Genomic DNA, 26,189 nt, shown 5'->3' on the forward strand with positions numbered 1-26,189 from the left:
GAGTGTGTCAGTGAGTGAGGGCTTTGCCTTTTATTAGTATAGATCAGGCATGCGCAACCTTTCCGCTATTGACGGCCGCACTACAGACTTTTTACTTTAACAACGGCCGCACTACAGACTTTTTACTTTAATAACGGCCGCCAGTAAGTCCAAGTAAACTTAATAATGTTTTATGATTTATGTAAAAATTTACAGATTACACATTAAAACAGAGTATGATATATCTGACAATATTCAATTTACTGGTCTACATATGTAAAAAAATGTCTACGAAACGTCATATAGGACAAAAAACCAGTACCTGCTTTTCAGATATTTCATTCTGGAAAACGCTGCTTCGCACAAATAAGTGCTTCCGAAAAGAACGAGAATGTTCCTGGCCAGTTCTCGTAGTTGTGGGTATTCTACTGCTGATTTCCACGTATCCAGCAGGTTGCTTTCTTCCGTAAACTTTTTCACAAGCTGCTCATTGTTCTTCAACTCTACTAGCTCCATTTGTAGATGTAACGGTGCACTCTCTGTCTCCACCAGATGAGGAGAAGCAACGAGTCTTATTGTTGCTGAAATCTTTTCAAAATCTTGAAAACGGTTAGCGAATTCCTGCAACAGCCGTCTAAAGTGCCGAAAAAGCGGACGGTAGGAATTTGGTCAGGCTTTACTTCTTTGCTGTCAATCAGAGCCGTCACTGGAGTCCAGAGACCCTACACCTGCACGGCCGCCATTACGTACACTTTTATATACACGTCCACGGCCGCCAAAGTCCTTGCCGCACGGCCGCAGGTTGCGCACAGCTGGTATAGATTATTGATGTTTTTTATGTATGTCGCTTCTGTGGCTGCAGTAGAAAGGAACTTGTTGATCCCTGGTTTGTCTATTCAATAAAGGCATTTATTGTGGCTACAGGAGTTATTTATAGCCTGATCTACATGCTGTCAAATAAATGAACCACACACCATGGCGCAACGCAAGAGGCTTCGCCTCTATCGCTGACGTCCGAGGTTCGATTCCCGAGACGGGGTGCAGGGAGTGTGTATGCCTGATGAACCCTGAATTAGGGCAAAAAACGTGCAGCGTACTCTTTACATTATTTGACAGTAAAACTATTTCTATATACAGTGAACCCTCGTTTATCACGGTTAATCCGTTCCAGACTCCATCCATCCATCCATTTTCTAACCCGCTGAATCCAAATAGGCTCACAGGGGTCTGCCGGAGCCAATCCCAGCCAACACAGGGCACAAGGCAGGAACCAATCACACACAAACACACCCACACACCTAACACAAACTAGGGCCAATTCAGAATCGCCAATCCACCTAACCTGCATGTCTTTGGAGTGTGGGAGGAAACCGGAGTGCCCGGAGGAAACCCACGCAGACACGGGAGAACATGCAAACTCCGCAGGGAGGACCCGGGAAGCGAGCCCGGGTCCCCTAACTGCGAGGCAGCAGCGCTACCACTGCACCACCGTGCCGCCCAAAACGGAGGGGCGCAGGATCGAACTCGTGACCCCTTGATTCCCAAGCGGGGGCTAAATCTATTTAACCATGGAGGCAGTTACCGTTCCAGACTCTACCGTGATAAATGAATTTTCGCAAAGTAGGATTCTTTATTTATAAATCGAATATTTTTGCAGTTAAGAGTATAGAAAACCTGTTTTACGACCTTCTAAATACGTTTTTTAACATTATTAGAGCCCTCTAGACATGAAATAACACACTTTAGTCACCATTACACTCGTATTACCCAATATATTAGACAAAATAAGAGAAAATAAGACATATTAGACGTCACAAATATATTACTATGCTCACCCGTCTTTTAAGGCGACAGACTTTTATCCTCAATTTGTGTGCGCTTCATGTGTACATCAGGCATGTAAGTGTAGGGAATGAGAACATTAAAGTGCCCATTCATAACATCTCCCGAAAAAAAGTTTTTTATCCCTTCGAGTGCCTGTCCAAAGTCGTACAATGTCAGCCCGAATCTGTACCGCTAAAGACGGAGTTTCATGCACTAAATAAGCTATAGATGAGAATAAGCAAGCACCATCTCCCCTGATATTTACTATGCGGTGAGGCATTTGTACTCCATCAACATTAATTATTTCCAGAGACATAATTTTGTCTATTTTTCCAGCGCATCGCACACAAAAGCAAGGGGATGATGGGAGCAGCAGAACTCTGCTCACATCGCGTCGCTTCGAACCGCAAGCCGTGAGTAGTAAGTCTGTGATAAGCAGAACACCGCTACGCTTTGCACTCACGGGACAGAAAGACAATCCCGACCGCTTTTATATAGTAGATTATTGTACTGTACATTTAATTACACACACACACAGTTCTTACACACAACCACTAACCTATGAAGGAACAAGCTCAGCAGGAGTCTTCAGGTGGTGCAGTATATTCAGCAGGTGCATCGTTGTCTTCTTCCGCTGAAGCAGTACTAAGAGTAGGCAGTGGGTATCTGGGTGCGCGGCTGAAGAACATCTTGATAGGCAGTTTCTGGCGCTGTCTTTTCATATGCGTGAGGAGGCTTTTGTAGGGTATTGCCATCTTTGATCATATCCAAGAGTTTCACCTTCTCCTGGATAGCAAGCATCTTCCTCCGGCACTTAGTTTTATTGTCAGAAGGCTTAGAAAAAGCAGCACGTTTAGGAGCCATCGTGGGGCTTAGATAAAAGTTCTCAGAAAGCGCATGCGTAGTGACGTAAGCGTGTATGAGAAAAAAATCGCGATAGAGTGAAGCCGCGAAAGTCGAAGCATGATATAGCGAGGGATCACTGTATATAACCACACACATATATTATATATACACACACATACATACTGTATATATCAGCGCTTCCCGATTCATTTTACCCTCACACCCCCTGTGATGGACGATCTCGAACATATTTCTGTCAACTAAATAAAAATTACTTATATTTAAAATGTAAATAGAACTTGAACAGATACGATAGTTCATAATACCCACGCAGCACTAAGTGCACATAAGAGCGGGAGTCATCCGTTTTAACAAGCAGCGCATTGCACTGATACAAAATAGCCTGCCCATTGAATTATTTAGGAATGGATAGATAAATTAAGATTTTATGCAAATAATGTTTTTCATTTTTCTTCCTCGATGGATTCTGGCACCCCCAGCAACAGCTGCTCGCACCCCAAAGGGTATATATATATATATATATATATATATATGTGTATATATATATATGTTTGTGTGTGTTTTTATATATATATATATATATATATATATATACACACACACACACACAGTATAAATATGACAGCAACACTCATAATAGTGACAAAACAATTACATTGACAATCATGTTACGTTATTTTTAAAAAGTTTCCTTTTTTTTTTCATTACTTCTTTAACACACTACTCCACCGCTGCAAAGCGCGGGTATTCTGCTAGTTCAACATATATCTGAAGCTTGTATTACCTTTGCTGGGGCCAGGACCCTGTTGCACAATCCCAGACATTAGAGGTGGAGGTCCTTGATTCTGAACCTGAAAACAAAATTGAGGAATCAACTGAAATATTCTGCTGGTACAGTCTTGATTTGCTCTTCTGACATGCCCAACAAAATATCTTTTTAGCTTTTTAAAATTAACAGAAGTACCTTATGAGAATATAGTATAAAGAGTTACATAAGAAAACACTGTACACCCCAACAATTTTCTCAGATTCTTTCAGCATATTCTGAATAACTGCTCCAAAGGTGTTTTTTCAAATGTGTTGCAAACCAACTTAACACATAATACAAATTACATCTCACATCTGTGCAAAGTTTACTTTGCTCTTGTACTACTAGTTAAGAGATTTCACAGTTTTGGAAAAGGCTACTATTTACTTTCACACAGTTTAGTACTTTTACGTCACCCCTGAATCTCTAGTTTGCTCAGAGTAAAAAGGTTCAGCTCTAATCTTTACTTAGAGATCTTAATTTAGGAATAGGATTTGGAAGTTCCCCTCTGCATTACCTTTGCACATACCATGAGCTCACATGCAACAGTGAAATTGTAACTTTACATAGTAATCCACAATCTTCAAAATAAATTACCATACATCTTTTAAACAAAATTTTAACTTCAATCTCCAGACTATACAAGACAGCTGTCTGTCTTCTGTACATTATTTGGTTAAGTACAGCAGTAAGCCTACAAAGGCCTACCAAATATCTCAGGGGACACTTTTTAGCTCCACGCCACTAATCACTGTGTAAACACATCTAATTTCTTGCATTATTTTCATTTTCTATATCAGTTAAAATCTACATTCTGTTCATTTTGAGTCTTTTGCAAATTTAACACATATGCCCCCTTGACTTAATTAAAAATTTGCTTTTTTTGTGCTTTATAACCAACATCTGTTTAGATGGGTTATCTACAAATCTACCCACCTATATACAGCAATTACAACTTGAGTATTCTATTAAGCCACTTATAGCACAAATACAGTACACAGTCTTTATATTTTGAGTGCAGTCTGTATAATGCACTGGATAAGTCCACACCTCAACGTGCCCGTTTCCAACAACAGGACTTATTTTGGCTGGATTTCTTTCCCTAATGCAGCAGTAATACAGCCATTGAATACAATTTAAAAAGTGCTGCTTTACCTAAAACACTTCTAAAAGCACATATGATGCTGACAAACATGCTACATTAAAAGCCACTTGTGCCTCTGATTTCACAAATCCTCATTTTGAAATGTGTGTACTTTGTGCTAGCACAGACTAAGAAGTGGGATAAAGTGGGATGAGCAGGTGTACATAATAAAGTGGCCACTAAGTGTAATCCCAGACACACTATTTTTTTTATTTTAACTAACAACTAAGCTTCAGTTAAGATCCAGGTCATATCCCAAATCATCCAGCAGTATGTAAATCTTATGTTTTTTGGAATTTAAAGAACAAAGTCAACTAACACTATGGGTACTAGCCATATCCATTTTTAGGTTGAGTAAAGGCTTCCCTCACTTACCTGGTTAAAAGGAGGTCTAGGTCCTTCACCTAACAATGGTGGCTTTCCTTGTTGCATATACGGTGCTGGACCCTGCATGCTAGCTGGCCCTGGCATGTTCCCGTGCCCTGGCATGCTCCCCGGGCCAGGCATACCGCCGTGCCCTGGCATGCTCCCCGGGCCAGGCATGCCGCCGTGCCCTGGCATGCTCCCCGGGCCAGGCATGCCGCCGTGCCCTGGCATGCTCCCCGGGCCAGGCATGCCTCCATGTCCCTGCATGTTCCCTGGCCCAGGCATGCCGCCATGACCCTGCATGTTGCCTGGCCCTTGTATGTTTCCTGGTCCTGGCATGTTACCATGGGGTTGCATATTTCCCGGCACTGGCATATTTCCATGCCCTTGCATATTACCATGCACCTGTGGAACTTGTGGACCTCTAGACTGGTTTTGTTGTCCCTGTAGTCCATGAGATGGTTGCCCCATCATAGCCCCTTGTACTGGGGGTACTTGGTGCCCTCTCATGTCCAGATCAAGAGGATGGTTCACTAATGTACCCTGGTTAGGGATTCCTCTTAGGTCTTGAGGTCCCATCATGTTACCCTGGATAGGGGACCCTTGACTGTCTCTTGGTCCTATTCCACAGGGTTGGTGTCCCGGCATGCCTCCAGGTGGTCCTTGCATTCCTCGCTGTCCAGGGGGAATCCCTGGGGAAACATGTATTCCTTTGTTGTTTGACATGCCTGGAGGACCCTGAGGCCCAATGGGCCCAAGTGGAGCAGGGTGTCTCTGTATACCTTGTGACCCAGGTACTTCCTGAGGGCCTAAGAAGCCCTGCTGAGTAGGATGACTTTGGTGGAGCTGAGGTCCAGGAGGTCCCATTTGTTTCTGAGGAAGGAAAGGTACTTGTGGACCATTAGAGCCCATTGGATTTATGTTTGTAGGCATTTGCTGGGGTTGAAGAGGCTGCTGGAAATTTGGTGAAGCCTGGGTCAATGGTGTCTGATTAGGGAATGAAGATATAGCTCCCTGTTGAGGAGGTTGTCCCTGCTCACTCTGTTTCTGTGCCATACGCTCAATCTTCATTTGCTAGAGATAAAAAAAATACAAGGTATTAAAACAAAGTACAGTAGTACCCCACTTAAAGAGATGCATTAGTTTGTGCTTAAGAAATGATTGGTGGAAGATGTACAACAGGTGGAATATATGTATTGTTATATGACTGTGCGACAAGGAAGGAGGAGACTGAGGGAGGGGTTGGCATTGCAGGTTATAGTGATAATGATATTATAGGTTGTTGCCAAAGTTGCTGCTGCTGCTCTTGTAACATTCCAAAGCTCTTTCCACATGGCTCCATGCAATGTCATTTGCTTTATCCTATGCTCGCATATTTTTGCCACAGACCCTGCCTGCATCACACAACTCTCCTGGGATAGGAGGCAAAATCATTTTTACGGGAACTTGTTCTCAGAGTAATAATCAGCAGACATACTAAATACTAAATATGTAAAGTTTTTAACCAATAACAATTACACATCTTAAATGCACATTCCTATCCATAATCTTATGTTTTGCATACAGCATCAATGACATTTTAGTAAACATACTTAAGACAAATATTACAGTACATTATTTGAAACAATTGTTAAGATGACCCAGGCAGAATTCAGTAAAATGACAGAAAGCACCATTAGCTGCTTACACAATTCATATTCAGCTTAAATGTTGATTTTTGAAGAGTGTTGCCCTTTGCGTTTTTCAAATAAAAATTTGTATGGTCACAAAGATCTGATGAAAGTTTTTTTTTTTTTTTAATTTAATGATCAATGTTGAGTATTGGAGTTTCATATATCTGAATCTATGTACTCTTATAAAACTCTATTTCGAGCAAATACACATTCTTTTCTAAAATAATTGTATGCTAGTATTCAATTACATCAGTTACTTGCTTCAATCCTTTAAAAAATCAACAGTTAAATAAGGCAGCCAGTGATCATATAATGCTTTTTCTACAGTACTATGGTGTTATACCATGTTAGCCATTATGGATGTAATGAGAAGTTAAGCAAAATGACACCTTTTATTGGCTAACTAAAAAGATTACAATAGGCAAGCTTATGAGGTAACTCAGGCCCCTTTTACAGGCAAGATGAAGAACCTTCTAACCCCCTTTATTTCGGAGTTACTGTTAGCAATCTTTTAAATTGAAGTCTATGAATGATGTTCAGTGCTGTGTGAAGTTGTGTTATCTTTACTCAGGGTTCCAATCAAGAACTTTGCATTCATGAAGAGGTCTGCAGCGGTGTCTGTTCATTTTTGGTTAACACACCTGGAGAGCAGATGAAATTTTGAAATCAAATTGTTTAATACTGGATAACTGCAGAGCTTAAGCAAGTGTCCTTCTGGGATAGAGGTGTGGAAGTAGCAAAGGGATTTCCACATTTCTGTTAAGTTATTTAAAAGAGAAGATAAACGACAGCTTAGCAAAATAGGATAATACTAGTCTGAGCAGTAGAAGTCTTACAGTACATTCAGTTGAACTCTTACAAAAATAAATTATATATTTCATTTTGTGTGTTAATGACAAAAATAATGCACTGAAGTTTCTTTTAAAGTTTTCCATCTCCTTTTTCCCCCTATTTACTTAGGGGCTTTTATACATTAAAGCAAATTCCTGATACGTAGGCTGCAGTTGGTCCAGAATGCTGATGCCCATATTTTGGTTGGGGCAAGAAAGTTTGACCCTGTATCTCCAATTTTAGCCTCTTTACACTGGCTGTCAGTTACTTTTAGAATTGATTTCAACATTTTGCTGCTGGTTTTTAAAAAATCAATACATGGGTATGATCCCACCTATTTATCTGAATTGTGTGGTATACACCAGCCATCCAGAGAGTTTAGATCTATCAGTCAGTTGTCTCTTGTTGTCCCTCATGCTAAGTGCAAAACTAAAGGGGATAGGGTTTTTGCAACTGGTGCACCTTATCTGTCAATTTGTTTTACCTAAATACATTAAGAAATCAACTTCAATTAAACCGTTTAAAAATAAAGATGTATTCTATTCTCTAGCTTTCCGTGAACTTCAGTGATATTGATGGTTCCTCATAGTCATTTATTTGTTTTAATTTACTGCTGGTCTGTATTCTGCTTTATTGTATTTTATTGTATTTATTTTATTTATGTTTATTGTAGACCACTTTGGCTACAGCATTACTGGTTTTTTAAATGTGCTATACAGTATAAATAAATTGACATTGACATTCCTTTTACTATTATGACTTTACAACTTGCACCACACTAAGATTTCCAGCTTGAAAATAAAATGCATTCACATAATTTTAATCTATACTCTTTAAATGACTCTAGATGATCTTTTCATCCTGTGATAAACATTAGCATTAAGAAGTGATTTTAAGTAAGGAGTACAGACTTAATTCTGCTTGAGTAGATTACAAGACATACTTTTGCATTAAGGTTTAAACAATCCAAACACTATGGTTGTTTATTAGATTAAAGTAGGGTGACAAAAGGCAGTGAAATGTACAAGAACTTAAATTTTAAGATAATTAATTATAAGCACTTTACCTCCAATAGTAATGGGTTTGTATACTGCAAGGCTGCCATCTCCTGTTCAATCTCGGCCTGAGTCTTCTTTTTTACTTCTACTTTCTTTTCATCCTTTCGTTCCTTTGGGAGCTCCCCAGGAGGCAGAGTAGGAACCTTATTCTCTGCCCAAGCCTGCAGCAATTTAAAAATGAATCTTAAACTAAATGCACCAAAAATAAAAGCTGTTAACTTTACAAACTTAAACAAAACCAATAACAGCTAATAGAATTTGTACTGTGGTAATCTAACACACATAACAATAATGTTTTCAGATATCCTGAAAGATTCCAAAAGATACTATGACTATTGTACTCTCATCATCTTTCATTTTTATAAGAGAGATCATTTAAAAGCATGTAACAATATTCTTTTCTTATAAGTCAATTTATATCACATACTATTTAAAAAATGGTAAACACTAAAAATAAAATATTCCATATATGCATCGTTTAAATAGCAGTCACAGACAAGTAGCTCCATTTCAGCTTCTGACTGAATTACTAAGGAGCTAAAAGGTCCCCAGAATGAGAAAAAGACAACATTCAAATACAGTGACAGAGGATCTAAAGAAAAAGAAATAGCTGAATGAAGAAAAAGAAGCTTACACAGCTAAAACAGAAAAATTCATTCACAATAACACAAGACTTCTGCAATGGACTGGGCATACATAATTATTGGAGTCAAGTACTCAAGTGCTAGAAGGGTATTTGGACAAAACTAACACATTGAACTAATTTTTATAGATCTTTCCTTCTACTGCCACCTTCTTCCTATACACACTGCCTCCACACCATCTACTACATTAACTACTCACTCCACTTCAACTACAACAGCCAGTGCAGAGTCAATCTCTGACCATCGGAATTGGATGTCCATAACTGAAGATCAAGGAGACAATTGAGGAAGCTAAACACAGGAAAAGCTGCAGCACCACTTGGAATCAGTCCTCGAACTCTTAAGGCCTGTGCTGACCAACTTTGAGTGGTCCTCTGTCCCGTATTCAGATTATCTCTAAAGCTCCAGAAAGGGCCACGGATGCTGCTGTGTGAAATAAACATCCTGCATCTTTTAAGTTCCAAAGAGTGCATGTGCTTCTTCACCTAATAACTACAGATCAGTGGCCCTTACCATCATGAAGACCTTTGAGAGACTGGTGCCAGACTATATGAGTCTTCTTGTGGTAGAGCACACTGACCTACTGCAGTTTGCCTGTTAGACAAAGATTGGAGTGGAGGATGCAATTATCTGTCTGCTCCACAAGGCTTAATCTCACCTGGACAAAACTGGCAGCAATGTGAGGATTATGTTTTTTTGATTTCTCCAGTGCCTTCAAAAAAATCCAGACATCCCCATTAAGATGTAAGTTCATAGATATACAGGTGGTAGAGTCTATGGAGTCCTGGACAATAGACTGTCAGTCCAGCAGACAGCACTTTGCGAGACTCAAGGACTGTGTTTCTGAAACAGATGTGAGCAACACTGGAACACCACAAGGAAAAGTACTGTCTCTTTTTCTCTTCACTCAGTACACCTCAGACCATAAATATAACACCAGTTCATGTCTCTTGCAAAAATTCTCAACTGATTCTGCAGTTACGTATTGAGAAAAGGGATGAAACAGAATACAGGAGTCAGGTGGAGAATTTTGTTTTGTTGGTGAAAAGAGAATTGTCTGTATCTCAACATTAGCAAAACCAAGGAACTGGTCATTGACTTTTGCCGCACCAAAGAGCCTCTAAGTCTGTCACTACTCAGGGAGTGGCTATAGAGGTGGTACGCTCCTGTGAGTATTTGCAGGTTCACATCAATGATAGTATGGAATATTCTCAAAACACAGAGGAAGTATAAAAAAAAAAGGACAGAGCAAGGATTTTTTTTTCTTAGGAGACCATGTTCTTTTAACATGGCAAGTAACACCTTTCACATCCTCCAAAACTCTGATTGCCAGTGCAATTTTCTATGTTGTAGGGTGCTGGGGGTAACATCACTTCAAGAGATGCTCAATTAATCAATAAGTTAATTTAAGGGGTGGGCTCAGTTATGGGAGACACACACTAGACCCCCCTGGAGGCAGAAGCAAAGGAAGGAAAAAAAAAACCTGAGTGCCATTATGAAGAATGCAGCACATCCTCTCTCTCTCTCTGACATACTTCCAATGAGCACTTTCAGCCAACAACTATTTAGAAGAAGTGAAACAAGAAATGCTACTGTATAATGCTTCACTGTTACTGTGAAATCAGAAGTTTCCTTTCTTTTGTAATTTTCTTCCTTTTAAGTCATTCTGGTGTGTGTCTATTTATAATTATTAAAGAGCTTCTGTAAAATTTGAATTTGTCTGGTATGTGTAAAATAATAAATACAACTTTGACAGCAAACAAACTTAATGAATGGCATTTTTAGAAAATGTTAATGTACATTTAAAATTTACTCAGTGAATTGAATGATGTCTGGTAATAGACTAATATTTTCCCTCATCTATGAACCCAAAACAGAACTTGGATTAAATATCACATTTCATTATTTCCACCTCCTAAATTGGGACAAAAGTAACTTCAAGCTTCTCTTATGCTATACTACTAGGGCAGAATAACAAAACATTATCCAATAATATAATAATAATTCTTTACATTTGTATTTGCTTTTCTCACTACTCAAAGCGCTATCCACAAAAGAAGGATCCGGTACACGAATCTGGTGTAGTTTTCCCATTCTGAACAGTTGTAATGAATGCAAAAAAACTTAAATATTTAATTGAAATCCCAATTTACAAAAAAAAAAAAATGGGTGCCTTCGTACTAAAAACAAAAATTCATATTCAATGATTTTTCTAATGTCTGGTGTTTTCTTTTTTTTTTTGTTCTTTATTTCGCCTTATACAATTTCTTGTATTAGGAATTTGTTAGTTTTCGCATACCCCTTGGGTCAGAGTGCAGGGTCAGCCATTGTACAGCGCCCCCGGAGCAATTGCAGGTTAAGGGCCTTGCTCAATGGCCCAGCAGAGTAGGATCTCTTTTGGCAGTGACAGAGATTTGAACCAGAAACCTTTGGGATACCAGCGCAGATTCTTAGCCTCAGAGCCACCACTCCGCCCCAAAATCAAAAGTCTGATGCTGCTGTAAAAAACTGGAAGACATGAACTGTAAATCTGGCATATTTATCGGTCAGTGGCTAGATTACTGATTAAATGTAAAATAAGAAAAATGTGGAATACTGTAAAATACAAGGCACTTTTGAGTGAAATGAAGGCTGCATTATTGATTAAATGTAACATATTAAAAAAAAGTGACATATTGTAGAATACAAGACACCCTTGAGTGAAATGAAGGCTACATTTAAATATTCCAAGACTGCAAACAGAACTGTTATCAGTTCATCCCAAATTTGAGAAACTGCTCAAGTACACAAGAAAAAAAAATCTTTTCCTGCACAAGTTTTCAAATACATTCCAATTTTAGCTGTCAAGAAAATTGAAATGTTGCTTTATTCACCATCCTAACTGCTACTAAATTATTAGTGAGCATAACAACCAAAATATTGTGTCTGGCAATGCTGTAGTAATGCTTCGACTTGCTACTAGCTGATATTGTTAAAATAGTGGGATGTGAAAAATGGGCAATTACTCTATGCTAAAATAATGTCCATGTTTGAAGTTAATCCTTCAATTTGCAACAAAGTATGAAATCACAGATTACATAACTGACCTGAGAAAACAACTAATATAGTCTATTCACCAATTATCAAACTCACTAAGTTTGCTTTTCTTCAGAGTTGTAGAAACTGGAACCTGTTCTGACTATATGGGATGCAACGCAGGAACCAACCATAAACTAATTTGAGAGCATCTCCACACCATCACAATATCCAAGTGTGTTTGCATGTGCACAGTAATTAATATTTCTCAAAAACACAGGTGCCTTTAAAATTGACCCCTAAGCCTACTGCCCTAATAGCAAGTTTCCTCACATTTCTACTTAATGGAAATGTAACAGTATATGAATAATAATCCACAAATGACAATAGATACTGTAATATAATAAATCCTCATTTACAATTTAGTAGACACTACCTGCTGAAATTGTGCTGGGATGGGTTTGGCATAAGGAACCTTCTTTTGAGGGACTTTCTTCTGATCCTTCTGCATTACTTCTTCCATTCCCCAATCTAGTCCAGGGATTGTCATCTCTGTCTCAGTTGGCTCCTCTTTACCTGCTAACATAAATAACACAAATAGAACATCCATGTATTTTCCAAGAATCTGAATTTCTTACTACAAAACACAAAATAAAAAAAACTCACCAGCTTGTTCCTGTTCCATAGCCATCTTTAACTGTTCTGGAATCCCCATACCTGGTATGGCAGCCAAATTATTTGGCTCAATGTCATCTAGTCATGAGACATTAAATGCAAGTTTAAAACCTTCCTACTTCTCACTCAACATATATAAGCAGACATTTTATAATATAAATTTACAGTAGATGCCAAAGGCTACTAGTGTGTTTTCTTTTACATGTTATATGTGGACCCAAATGGGCATTATATTGTACTATATGTAGAATGGAAAGAGAGAGAGTCTTAAAAAAATCACAAGATGTTGCAATTGTCGAAAAGGAGATATTCTAGACTAAAGACTAAACTGGAAGCCTGGGGGTTTAAAGTCTAATACCCTGGTCACAATATCGCACACTTGCTGTTCCACCTGGAAAACTTGTCTTGACAGTATACATACAGAGCAGTTCATTCTTCTACCAATATTCAAGATGTTCAGATACTGCTCTGCTGCTTTAATTTAAGTATAGCTGATGCAGAAGACTTAATACAAATACATGCGTATTACTGGAGGAACACTCTTATTATCCATGCAAGCTTATCTTCAATCACTACAACTTTACTGTATTTTCATATCACAAGCACTTACATCAATTGGGCCAAAATCTGTGTGCACAGTAATGGAAAATTTTTCTTATCTTTTGCTTGGTAAAAAACAGTGTTTAGAAAAATGGAGCTATGTTATTAAATCAACAATGATTTGACAAAACCTTTCATTTAAATACTTTGGTGTTAACCCTGTCTGTAAAACCAAATGGTTAGCAAAACTAATGGCAATGTCAAAGAGAGGAAAAAAAGGGCTATGAAAGAAAGAAGTTGTATCAAGTTTGAACAGATAATCAGAAAAAAAACTTTCTGCACAGGTCTCAGTTTTAGAAGAGCCATTCACATACCACTAATCAGTTATAAAAATATTCAAGATAATTCTTATAATTTCTTTGTCTAAGACAAAAAGAGGTATACTTCAGAGCAGAGGAAAAATAAAATGTCTAAAAATGTAATTTGCTTCCATCTCAAACCCTTACAACTCAAAGACATACTGCTAAAAACAACAAAATAACAGAAAATAGTTGCAAGAGTGCTAAAAATTTACCATATTCTACACCATCTTCTGACATTCCTGGCAAGAGGTTTAAATTGTATCTGTCCCTCATTTTGTCCCCAGGTCGATTCCGTGTCCAGAATTTACTATGAAGGAAAGAGAGGATGCTTAAACCCATAACAGGCAATTAAGTAAATGGAAAAATCTATGATATTTTTGTAGGAAAAGAAGACAGACACATAAAATAAACATGTTCATTGCTTTTGTGCTTATGGATGAATTACAGACAAACTTCCAAGCACACGATCTTACCTTGTATGGTCATTAGACCCAGAACAAAGGATGTGACCAAGAGGGTGCCACGCCAAACTCCAAATCATTCCTTCATGAGCCATTTCCATGCCTCCCACTTCTTTTTCAACACTAAAAGAAATGAATACATTAAATAAAAGATTTATCACTGGTAATATCTGTCACTTCTGCAGTTATTTGCTTTAAATTGAAAAATTAAATTATACTAAAAGTAGAATATCACAAGCAACGTTTGACCCAAGGCCAGCCAGTTTGACAAAACCAACAAAATTTACATACACAAAATGAACTGTATAAAAAATATGAAAAACAATTAATGTTTGGAAATATTTTCTAAAGAAAACTGATACTGACAAAAACCTGTACTTATCACATAATTTCAATTCTACATATTTCTGAAAACAATGGCTTCTTGTATTCAAACCACATACTGTATTATTAAATACAACTCTATATTCTAACAAACTGACTCACTTTCACAGCAAAGGGAAAGATACAGAAACCTATATCGTTTTAGAGTTGTTTAGAGGCTAGTGTTGAAAAACTAGTGTATGCAATTAACATTTTTAACACAACAAACAAGATGAAACATGCCAATAAAAAACATCTGTAGCTGGATGAATAAAGTAAAAGAAGATCTGAAGGAAGTACAGGACCAACCTGTATGGAGAAGGCTCATCAACCCCACACAGAAGTAGAAAACAGTGGCTAATGGGCATTTTTAAAATACAAGATGCTTGATATTAACTGTATCGAAACTGGAAGGAGTGATGTCTTGCAGACACAGTTTTGACAGCAAAAGACCATTATTTAAGTGGCATCATTTGAAGAATTTTAAACATTGGATTTAATGTTCTTAATATTAAAGCACCTTCAAATTAAGATTCATAATTGATAGAACAGCACCTATAATCAGATGTCTTAGCAATGCAGTGTTGTCGAATTTAGAAACACAGACTCTACTTATTTTCTAGATGGAGAAAAGAGTTCAATTCATCAGGACATTGTTGCGAAAGGCTTACAGGCTATACATCCTACCACCAACTACCAATCCAATTAAGCATTTTATTTATTTATTACTAGGGAGCTCTGCCCTCTGCTCGCCCATCCCCGGTGTTTGGTCTACCGGATATAAAATACAATACAATTTATTTTTTGTGTAACCCAAAATCACACAAGAAGTGCCACAATGGGCTTTAACAGGCCCTGTCTCCTGACAGCCCCCAAGCCTTGACCCCTAAGAAGAAAAGAAAAACTCCCAAAAAAAAACCCCTGTAGTGGGGAAAAAAAAAAAAATATCGAAGAAATCTTGGGAAGGGCAGTTCAAAGAGAGATCCCTTTTCAAGTAGGTTGGGCGTACATTGGGTGCCAAAAAGAATGGGGTCAATACAATACAGTACAATACATAGAACAGAATAAATCTTCAATACAGTATAAAAATAAAAATTCTAGAAGTACGGATTAGAATTTCACATTAGATGATATCACATAATATGATTTGGATTTGTTTTAAGTCCTAGAGACCTCATTCATGAAGCTGCCTCCCCCATTTGGCCATTCCACAGGAGAAATAGTGCTAATCCGATGAAAGGACACCTCTTTCCCACGATTCCTGTGATGCTCCATCAGGGATGACTTTACCTTAGGCAGGCAATATACAATTTAAAGAGATTGTTATTTTCTTGGGAATTGATACATATGCATTATTTTCACGTTTAGCGTAAACAATTTTGTAAAAACAATACTTGTCCTTTATTTTTGGCCCTGTGCATGGTTACATCTCTTCCTCGCCAGACGTACAACGCTGCTCGCGTTGTGAAGGGAGGGGTGGCTGAACGTATGCAAAGGATATGCCGTCGCATCATCTGCTGTCTTCCTGTTGTTGGCGAGCTGCACGTTTTACTTATTTCTTGTCGTAGTTTTAAGAGCTGGGGGCACATGATGCTTGTCTGACAGATGCAATTCAACAACTGCTAGGGTTACATGTCTGTGGAGTTGTTTTAAATGATGGCTTACTGGCTTGTCTCACGTGACATTCTTAAAACAATATTTGTCCCTTTATTTATGGCCCAGCGCATGGTTAAATTCTTTCTTACAGGAAATATAACGCTGCTCGCTCGTGCGGGAGGTGGCGGCATGGGGCTGCTGTCGCGCTGCCCTTCGATCTTTTTAAAGACTTTACAGCCGCTGTCCTTTTCCCTACTTTGTGTCTCTGCTGCTCGCATAGTCTCTTTCGTCTCGCGGGTCTTTTAAATGTCTTCTGAGAAGATCACGTATCGTATCTTTGCTTTCCAGGACAGGATTTCTGTTTATAATAGAGATTTGTTGTTTTTATTTTAAATTGTGGTATGGAAAATGGCAAATGAAATGAAGCCATTTCTGCCACTGCCTGCTGGTCCAGTATACTTAGATTCTTCAACAGTTATGGGTTTCAATAAAAAATGTTTTATAGATATGCAAACAATAATACAATTTATGAACACATTTAAACATTAAGAAAACAGGAAATGTCATTTTAGGTTAATGTATTGTTGCCTTAAAAGTAATATGTATGGAATAGCTATAATAATGGAGACTAACCCTTTAATATTATTATTCAGACTGCAGTGTGGTTCAACCTGATTGGTGAATCAATACAAGCCAGAAAAAAGAACAGGAAAAAGCTATGCCTTGTATTGTGTTTTCTTAACAAAGGTAGCATACACACACAAATGAGGTTGTTCACTGTGTAAGAGAGGGAGAGGAGCTGTACTTTGAGCAACACAGATGAATACTTGCAAATAAAAGTATCTGAAGAGCAGAGGATTAAAAAGTGCTATAATTGATAAAATGAGCATCTATGTTAATTATGTGAATCATTACTTTAATTACATTAATAATATGTATGTTTATTTGTGGTGGGAAAAGGGTTTGGTCTGAAAAGTATGCACAAATAAGAAAACTGCCATAATTTTATTTATACAGTGAAACTGATTTTAAGCCATATTGCTCCACTCCTAGTATAACTTTAAAAAATGTCAAAAATTGTGATTGCTCTCTCTACCAAAATTATAATTAGGGGATGTAATTTGCTACATTCCGTCAAAATGCTAGTTAGAGACTTGGACTGCATCTAGAAATGTATAGCCTTGGTGGACACCTGGGGCCATTTTTAGGAATGAATGGCATGGATTTTAAGAAAGATGGTTTGAAAGTTATTATGCTTATCAATATGAATATTTATTTATACATGTTGTTTTATTGCCTTTTGATTCTATCTAAATGACTTTTGTTTTACACTGCCTTTTTACCTATACAGAGCTGATCTTCAGCTTTCATATGAAATGTCACACATAGATAAAATTTATTTTTTAGGAGGCAGACAATGTCCAGTTTTTAACTCTGGGATATGAAACTGCTAACTGAGGGTTCTTCTGTGGTCTCAAGGATATGCTGGTTCAAAACAAGGCCATTGCATTACGCAGATGAGACAGGATTTCTACAAACGTCTAATAAGAAATAATCAGATTGCCAATTAACAAACATAAAATCACTGAACACTATATCTACTGTTTTTGTTTTATAGTTTTTAACTCATATCTTAGAAGTTACTTAAATCTTATCTCTGATATGAGTTTAATCAATCGATTTGGAGTAAAAAATACCTTAAATTTCATAATTAATGTGGCCTATTTTTCTTCCATAATGGTTTCCCACTTCTCTACCTCAACTGGAGTACTTTAGGAACATTAGAAGAATCTAGACAAAAACAGGCCATTAAGCCAAACAAAGCTTGTCACTCCTATTCACTTAATTCTTCCAAAATAAAGTGCAATTTTGAAATTCCCTCAAGTCCTATTGTCTACCACACTACTTGGTAACTAATTCCATGTATCTATGGTTCTCTATGTAAAGAAAAAGTCCTAATGTTTGTGTGAAATTTAACCTTGACATGTTTCAAGCTCTGTCCAATGTTCTTGATGACCTAATTTTAAAGTAAGAGTCTTGATCCACTGTAGTAATTCCACACATAATTATAAACTCTTCAATCATGTCTCTTCTTACATCATCTTTTGCTTCAACTGAACATTCATTTCAAAATAGGCTGGCAAAACTGAATAATTTTAAAGAACAATACTTAGTCCACAGCAATTTCATGCAGTTTTATCTGAAATGTACAAATGATCTCTGGGTAGAATTAGTTGTTTCAAAAAATAAATAAAAAACGTAGTTTGGCTACCAATTCAGTCAATTTCAAATAAAACATATAGCCAGTAGAATTCAATTTCAAATTAAAATAAGAAACTTTGAGCATTCATTTAATAATTCAATTAACATAAAACACACAACACACAAAGTATTAAAACATCACTTAATATTAAAGTAATACTCCATCCAAAAATTATATTTTTTATGTGTTAACTGTAACGCCTTGTAATTTGTAATGATGGAGGAGAAATATTTTTAATCTCATGTTTTCGTGGAGAACAGACAAAGTTTGATAGAACAAGACTCAATGGTAACCAACACTAGACACTAACAAACTATATCTTAAACATTCATGAAAAAATACTTGGAAAAAAATCTCAGATTACTCGTGTTACATAATCTACAAATCAAATCAACAAGAAGTGTGCTTAAAATGAGCAAATTCATGCCTCTTCATACAAGCTTTCATTTTAAATACAGGACCATTAAAGGAGAAGAGGAGGGTCTGAGGTGGGTGTTCAATTGATAAATGCATTAATTTCACTTTCCAGTGTTATGTATTTATCAATATTATAGCAAAATCAAATAATCAATAAACTGTATATATAAAAAAAGAATCATTTTAGAGCCGAGCATTCCTCTGACTATTTAGTCAGTGGAAGATAAAGCAGTTCAATAAACCAAACACAGATGGAGCAAAGGTACACTGCAGGCCTTGCGTGGCGCACGCATGCCTGCGCACACACACACTCTTCTATATTACATACGCCTGACAGAGGGGTTGTGAGCAGAGGTGCTGTTTGTCTAGTGGATACGGACGCTCCTCTAAGAAATGCCGCTTTATCGCAGTGCTTCCAACAGCACACTTATTGATTTTTTGATTGTTTGCTTTAATCTCTCTCTCTGACGTTCTCTGCACCTGACGAAGGTGATGTGAGCAGAGGGGCTGTTTGCACAGAGGCTGTTTGCTTAGAAGATACTGACACTCCTCTAAAAGATGCTGCTTTATTGCGTTGCTTCGCCAAACTTAAAAGCACACGTATTGATTTATTGATTGTTTGCTTTTCTTTGCGAGCGCTCTCTCTCTCTCTCTCTGAAATTCTCTGCTCCTGAAGAGAAGATATATTTGCGTTCGTTTAATTGTGAGAAAGAACTATCATCATCTCGTCTTGTCATGGACCACAGTTTAAACTTTTGACTAAAGGCTGTTACTTCATGTCTAGAGGGATCTAATAATGTTAACAGTGTGGGAAAGTTTATAAGGGCTTAAAATATATACAAATAACTATACAAACATATGGTTTCTACTTCGCGGATTTTCATCAAACGCGGGGGGTTCTGGAACGCAACCCCCGTGATGGAGGAAGGATTACTGTATACACACACACACACAATATATATATATATATATATATATATATATATATATATGCATGTTTATATACATATATATACACTAGCAAAATACCCGTTTTTCGCAGCTGGAGAAGTAGTGTGTTAAAGAAGCAATGAAAAGAAAAGGAAACATTTTGAAAATAGCGTAACATGATTGTCAATGTAATTGTTTTGTCACTGTTGTGAGTGATGAGTGTTGCTGTCATATATATATATATATATATATATATATATATATATATATATATATATTAAAGAAACACACATAAACATATATATATATACATATCTATACATATACACATATATATATATACACACACACATATATACATACATATATATATATCTACATATATATACACACAAATACATATACAGTGGTGTGAAAAACTATTTGCCCCCTTCCTGATTTCTTATTCTTTTCCATGTTTGTCACACAAAATGTTTCTGATCATCAAACACATTTAACCATTAGTCAAATATAACACAAGTAAACACAAAATGCAGTTTTTAAATGATGGTTTTTATTATTTAGGGAGAAAAAATCCAAACCTACATGGCCCTGTGTGAAAAAGTAATTGCCCCCTGAACCTAATAACTGGTTGGGCCACCCTTAGTAGCAATAACTGCAATCAAGCGTTTGCGATAACTTGCAATGAGTCTTTTACAGCGCTCTGGAGGAATTTTGGCCCGCTCATCTTGTTGTAATTTGGCTTTATTTGAGGGTTTTCTAGCATGAACCGCCTTTTTAAGGTCATGCCATAGCATCTCAATTGGATTCAGGTCAGGACTTTGACTAGGCCACTCCAAAGTCTTCATTTTGTTTTTCTTCAGCCATTCAGAGGTGGATTTGCTGGTGTGTTTTGGGTCATTGTCCTGTTGCAGCACCCAAGATCGCTTCAGCTTGAGTTGACGAACAGATGGCCGGACATTCTCCTTGAGGATTTTTTGGTAGACAGTAGAATTCATGGTTCCATCTATCACAGCAAGCCTTCCAGGTCCTGAAGCAGCAAAACAACCCCAGACCATCACACTACCACCACAACATTTTACTGTTGGTATGATGTTCTTTTTCTGAAATATTGTGTTCCTTTTACGCCAGATGTAACAGGACATTTGCCTTCCAAAAAGTTAAACTTTTGTCTCATCAGTCTACAAGGTATTTTCCCAAAAGTCTTGGCAATCATTGAGATGTTTCTTAGCAAAATTGAGGCGAGCCCTAATGTTCTTTTTGCTTAACAGTGGTTTGCGTCTTGGAAATCTGCTATGCAGGCCGTTTTTGCCCAGTCTCTTTCTTATGGTGGAGTCATGAACACGGACCTTAATTGAGGCAAGTGAGGCCTGCAGTTCTTTAGACATTGTCCTGGGGTCTTTTGTGACCACTCAGATGAGTCGTCTCTGCGCTCTTGGGGTAATTTTGGTCGGCCGGCCACTCCTGGGAAGGTTCACCACTGTTCCATGTTTTTGCCATTTGTGGATAATGGCTCTCACTGTGGTTCGCTGGAGTCCCAAAGCTTTAGAAATGGCTTTATAACCTTTACCAGACTGATAGATCTCAATTACTTCTGTTCTCATTTGTTCCTGAATTTCTTTGGATCTTGGCATGATGTCTAGCTTTTGAGGTGCTTTTGGTCTACTTCTCTGTGTCAGGCAGCTCCTATTTAAGTGATTTCTTGATTGAAACAGGTGTGGCAGTAATCAGGCCTGGGGGTGGCTACGGAAATTGAACTCATGTGTGATACACCACAGTTAGGTTAATTTTTAACAAGGGGGCAATTACTTTTTCCACACAGGGCCATGTAGGTTTGGATTTTTTTCTCCCTAAAAATAAAAACCATCATTTAAAAACTGCATTTTGTGTTTACTTGTGTTATATTTCACTAATGGTTAAATGTATTTGATGATTAGAAACATTTTGTGTGACAAACATGCAAAAGAATAAGAAATCAGGAAGGGGGCAAATAGTTTTCACACCACTGTGTGTATATATATATATATATATATATATATATATATATATATATATATACACACACACATACACACACATATATATATAACATATATATACATATACATACATATCTACATATATACACACACAGCTATTTCAGATCAGTGCAATACGCTGCTTGTTAAAACGGATAACTCCGCTCTTACGTGCAAGTCTGCGTGGATATTATGAACTATCGTATTTGTTCAAGTTCTATTTAAATTTTAAATAGAAGGAATTTTTATTTAGTCGACAGAAATATCTTTGGTAGGAATGGTAAAACAGACAGGAATATTATTCCTGAATAAATCAACTCAAACCTTAAACAACTTATAATATTTTGCTCTCCATAAAAATATATCCTGTCTAAATTATACAAGTTAGAAATAAAGTAAGCGTTAAAAGAACAAACATTCAAATTTCTTTACTCTTATGTAATTTTATATAAAAATAAACTTAGATTTTAAATATCCCAAAAGATTTTGCTCTCCATAAAAATATATCCTGTCAAAATTATACAAATTCAAATATGAACATGCTGCATAACAAAACCTGGAAATATAAATAAAATGTGTTCCTTTCAGCAATAACAAATCAAATCATTCAGTTGTCTTTGCTCATATGTCATTTTAGAGCTGGACGCCTGGCATCTTTTTTTGGCAACAAGTTCGTTTATGTTTGGTGTGAGGTTCTGTGTTGTGGAGATTCTCAGGATGGATTGCAGGTGCTCATCAGTGAGGCGACTCCTGTGTGCTGTTTTGTTAGTCTTTATCACTGAGAAGAGCTTCTCACACAGATATGTGCTACCAAACATGCACAAGGTTCGAGCCGCATGTAGACGGACTTTTTGTTCTTCAAAGTCACCAAAGCGCCGTGCAAACTCAGTGCGCTCAGTTTATCAGCAAAGTCGTATTTGGGAACACCGTAGTGGCGACTTGGTTTAACATTACTTGGCAACAGGGAAAGTGGGGCAAGTTGCACTGGTGCATTTGTGTCTCCCATAAAAGCAGCTTCACTTGAAATCACTTTGTGATTGTGCACGGTAAAACGTCCGCTGAAGTGTCAGATTCTTATTTAATTCTTCTGCTTTCTGTATCTTCTGCATTGCATTCAGGTCTTTCAGGTTACCCTGATGTTTTGTCTCATAGTGCCGTCTTAGATTAAATTCTGTAATTACAGCCACATTAGCTCCACAAATGAGACACACGGGTTCAGTAAACATATACTCAGCCTCCCATCGGTTTTTAAAGGCTCTATTTTCAGAATCAACTTTTCTCTTCAGCATCGTGTGAGCTAGCTTCACAATAACTTGCAGCATCATAAGCTAGACTTGATTAGCGCGTAAGTGTTGGCAAGGCAGCTGAAGCGCTGCATTATGGGATCTGTAGTTTATTGTGTTACCAGCGCTTCATATACCGGGCCATTAATAACAATAATACAGTATATAAAATGATCTGCGGGCGGATATAATTACGCGGGCGGATGTGGCCCGCGACCCTTGAGTTTGACACATATGGACTAAATAGAACTTGAAAAGATATATTTTTCAAATGTGATCGCGCAATTCAGATAGAGTTGACGCACTACAGCCTGCATGCCTCAATAAGTCATCCTCCCTCGCTCTTACTTTTTTACCGTTCATCTAATGAATACACTGAGTATGGCTTTACCAAAACAATCATTGATGGCGAATAAAGTATCCATTATTCGAGTATGTAGATCGGGATATATATATATATATATATATATATATATATATATATATATAGCCTGCGTAGAGTAGTGTGTTAAAAAGCTAGAAAAGAAAAGGGAACATTTTAAAAATAGCGTAACATGACTGTCAATATACAGTATTTGTTTTGTGAGTGTTACTGAGTGTTGCTGTCATCAAGGATTTGATTATCATTATTTCTTTCAATCAGGTTCGTATTTGTAGGATGTGTTGTGTTCAAGTTACATTCCGTGTTTGTCAATCGTTGTAAAGATGACAGGTTTCATTCATCGATTCGTTTCTTACTGCATCAATAAACAGCTCGTCTTCTTCTTTATCTGAGACCTGACACACTGCATGCACGGGTTTTTTTACACTGTCTTCCTTTAGCGGGACATTGACTTTTTCCACCGTGTGCTTTGTTTCCACAGTAGCTGGATTTATGAATATGCTTGTATGTATCAGACGCTTCATATTTTTTTGCTGCCTTTTCAATTGTGTAATTCGTTTTTTGTTCAGCGCTCTTTGGAACTGTTGCTTTTGTCTGTGCACTGCGTCAGTTCACGTGAGCCGCTCGGTGTACATGCATCGAAGTTTCCCAGCTGTGCTGGTGCCATCTCGTGCTATGTCCATGGCTGTATTTAATGTTACCTTAGTCCTGGCACTTAAAACTTTCTCTCGCAGTTTAAGCTGAGTTTGTGCCAAACACCACCCTGACCATCTCATCTTCCTCTGCATAAGCACAGTCCTTCACCCGTGAATATTTACCCGTGGCAGTTTGCTATTGGATTGCCGCTGACGGACGGCCTTATATGGGTAGGCACTAAATTACAAACGCCAGCGTAGCCTGTCTATGAACTTAATTTAAAGTGTAGGTTTACATCGTGCTTTGTTTCCGAAGTAGCAGAACTCATGAATATGGTTGTATATGTCACTTCGCTCGCTTCTTATTGTTTCGCTGCCTTCTCAATTATATAATGCATGTTTTCTTCAGCGCTTTTTGGGCCTCTTCCTGGTTTTCTATGTACTGCGTGATTACGTGGAAGGCGTGATGATGTCACACGAAACTCCGCCCCCACGTGTTTCAAGCTCATCTCCATTACAGTAAATGGAAAAACAGCTTCCAGTTATGACCATTACGCGTAGAATTTCGATATGAAACCTGCCCAACTTTTGTAAGGAAGCTGTAAGGAATAACCGTGCCAAATTTCAGCCTTCTACCTACGGGAAGTTGGAGAATTAGTGATGAGTCAGTCAGTCAGTGAGTGAGTGAGTGAGTGAGTCAGTGAGGGCTTTGCCGTTTATTAGTATAGATATATACATATACACATACATACATATATACATATACATATATATACACATATATATGTATATATATATATATATATATACACATATACATATATATACATATACATATATATATATATATATATATATATATATATATATATATATATATATATATATATATATATATATATATATACACTCACCTAAAGGATTATTAGGAACACCATACTAATACGGTGTATAACCCCCTTTCGCTTTCAGAACTGCCTTTATTCTACATGGCATTGATTCAACAAGGTGCTGAAAGCATTTTTTTAGAAATGTTGGCCCATATTGATAGGATAGCATCTTGCAGTTGATGGAGATTTGTGGGATGCAAATCCAGGGCCGCAGCTCCGTTCCACCACATCCCAAAGATGCTCTATTGGGTTGAGATCTGGTGACTGTGGGGGCCATTTTAGTATAGTGAACTCATTGTCATGTTCAAGAAACCAATTTGAAATGATTTGAGCTTTGTGACATGGTGCATTATCCTGCTGGAAGTAGCCATCAGAGGATGGGTACATGGTGGTCATGAAGGGATGGACATGGTCAGAAACAATGCTCAGGTAGCCCGTGGCATTGAAACGATGCCCGATTGGCACTAAGGGGCCTAAAGTGTGCCAAGAAAACATCCCCCACACCATTACACCACCACCACCAGCCTGCACAGTGGTAACAAGGCATGATGGATCCAGGTTCTCATTCTGTTTACACCAAATTCTGACTCTACCATTTGAATGTCTCAACAGAAATCGAGACTCATCAGACCAGGCAACATTTTTGCAGTCTTCAACTGTCCAATTTTGGTGAGCTTGTGCAAATTGTAGCCTCTTTTTCCTATTTGTAGTGGAGATGAGTGGTACCCGGTGGGGTCTTCTGCTGTTGTAGCCCATCCGCCTCAAGGTTGTGCGTGTTGTGGCTTCACAACTGCTTTGCTGAATACCTCGGTTGTAGCAGTGGTTATTTCAGTCAAAGTTGCTCTTCTATCAGCTTGAATCAATTGGCCCATTCTCCTCTGACCTCTAGCATCAACAAGGCATTTTCGCCCACAGGACTGCCGCATACTGGATGTTTTTCCCTTTTCACACCATTCTTTGTAAACCCTAGAAATGGTTGTGTGTGAAAATCCCAGTAACTGAGCAGATTGTGAAATACTCAGACCGGCCAGTCTGGCACCAACAACCATGCCACGCTTAAAATTGCTTAAATCACCGTTCTTTCCCATTCTGACATTCAGTTTGCAGTTCAGGAGATTGTCTTGACCAGGACCACACCCCTAAATGCACTGAAGCAACTGACATG

The 26,189-nt window shown here is 37.7% G+C and overlaps 1 protein-coding gene across 3 annotated transcripts in view; it reads right to left on the reverse strand.

Moving 5' to 3' along the window:
- The window catches only part of wdr33 (WD repeat domain 33), a 217,738-nt gene that overhangs the window by 54,141 nt on the left and 137,408 nt on the right, over positions 1–26,189 (reverse strand). For 2 of the 3 annotated variants that reach the window (XM_039762898.1, XM_039762920.1), the window contains exons 11-17: positions 14,260–14,370; positions 13,999–14,093; positions 12,876–12,962; positions 12,646–12,788; positions 8,559–8,711; positions 4,998–6,062; positions 3,455–3,521 (exon numbers count right to left, since the gene is read on the reverse strand). In XM_039762898.1, coding sequence (XP_039618832.1) covers positions 3,455–3,521; positions 4,998–6,062; positions 8,559–8,711; positions 12,646–12,788; positions 12,876–12,962; positions 13,999–14,093; positions 14,260–14,370 — 1,721 coding nt within the window. The remainder of the gene's footprint in view (positions 1–3,454; positions 3,522–4,997; positions 6,063–8,558; positions 8,712–12,645; positions 12,789–12,875; positions 12,963–13,998; positions 14,094–14,259; positions 14,371–26,189) is intronic. The other variant, XM_039762909.1, reaches the window with a different exon arrangement.

This window comes from Polypterus senegalus, chromosome 1 (genome assembly GCF_016835505.1).
Source record: "Polypterus senegalus isolate Bchr_013 chromosome 1, ASM1683550v1, whole genome shotgun sequence".
NCBI classification, from domain to species: domain Eukaryota; kingdom Metazoa; phylum Chordata; class Cladistia; order Polypteriformes; family Polypteridae; genus Polypterus; species Polypterus senegalus.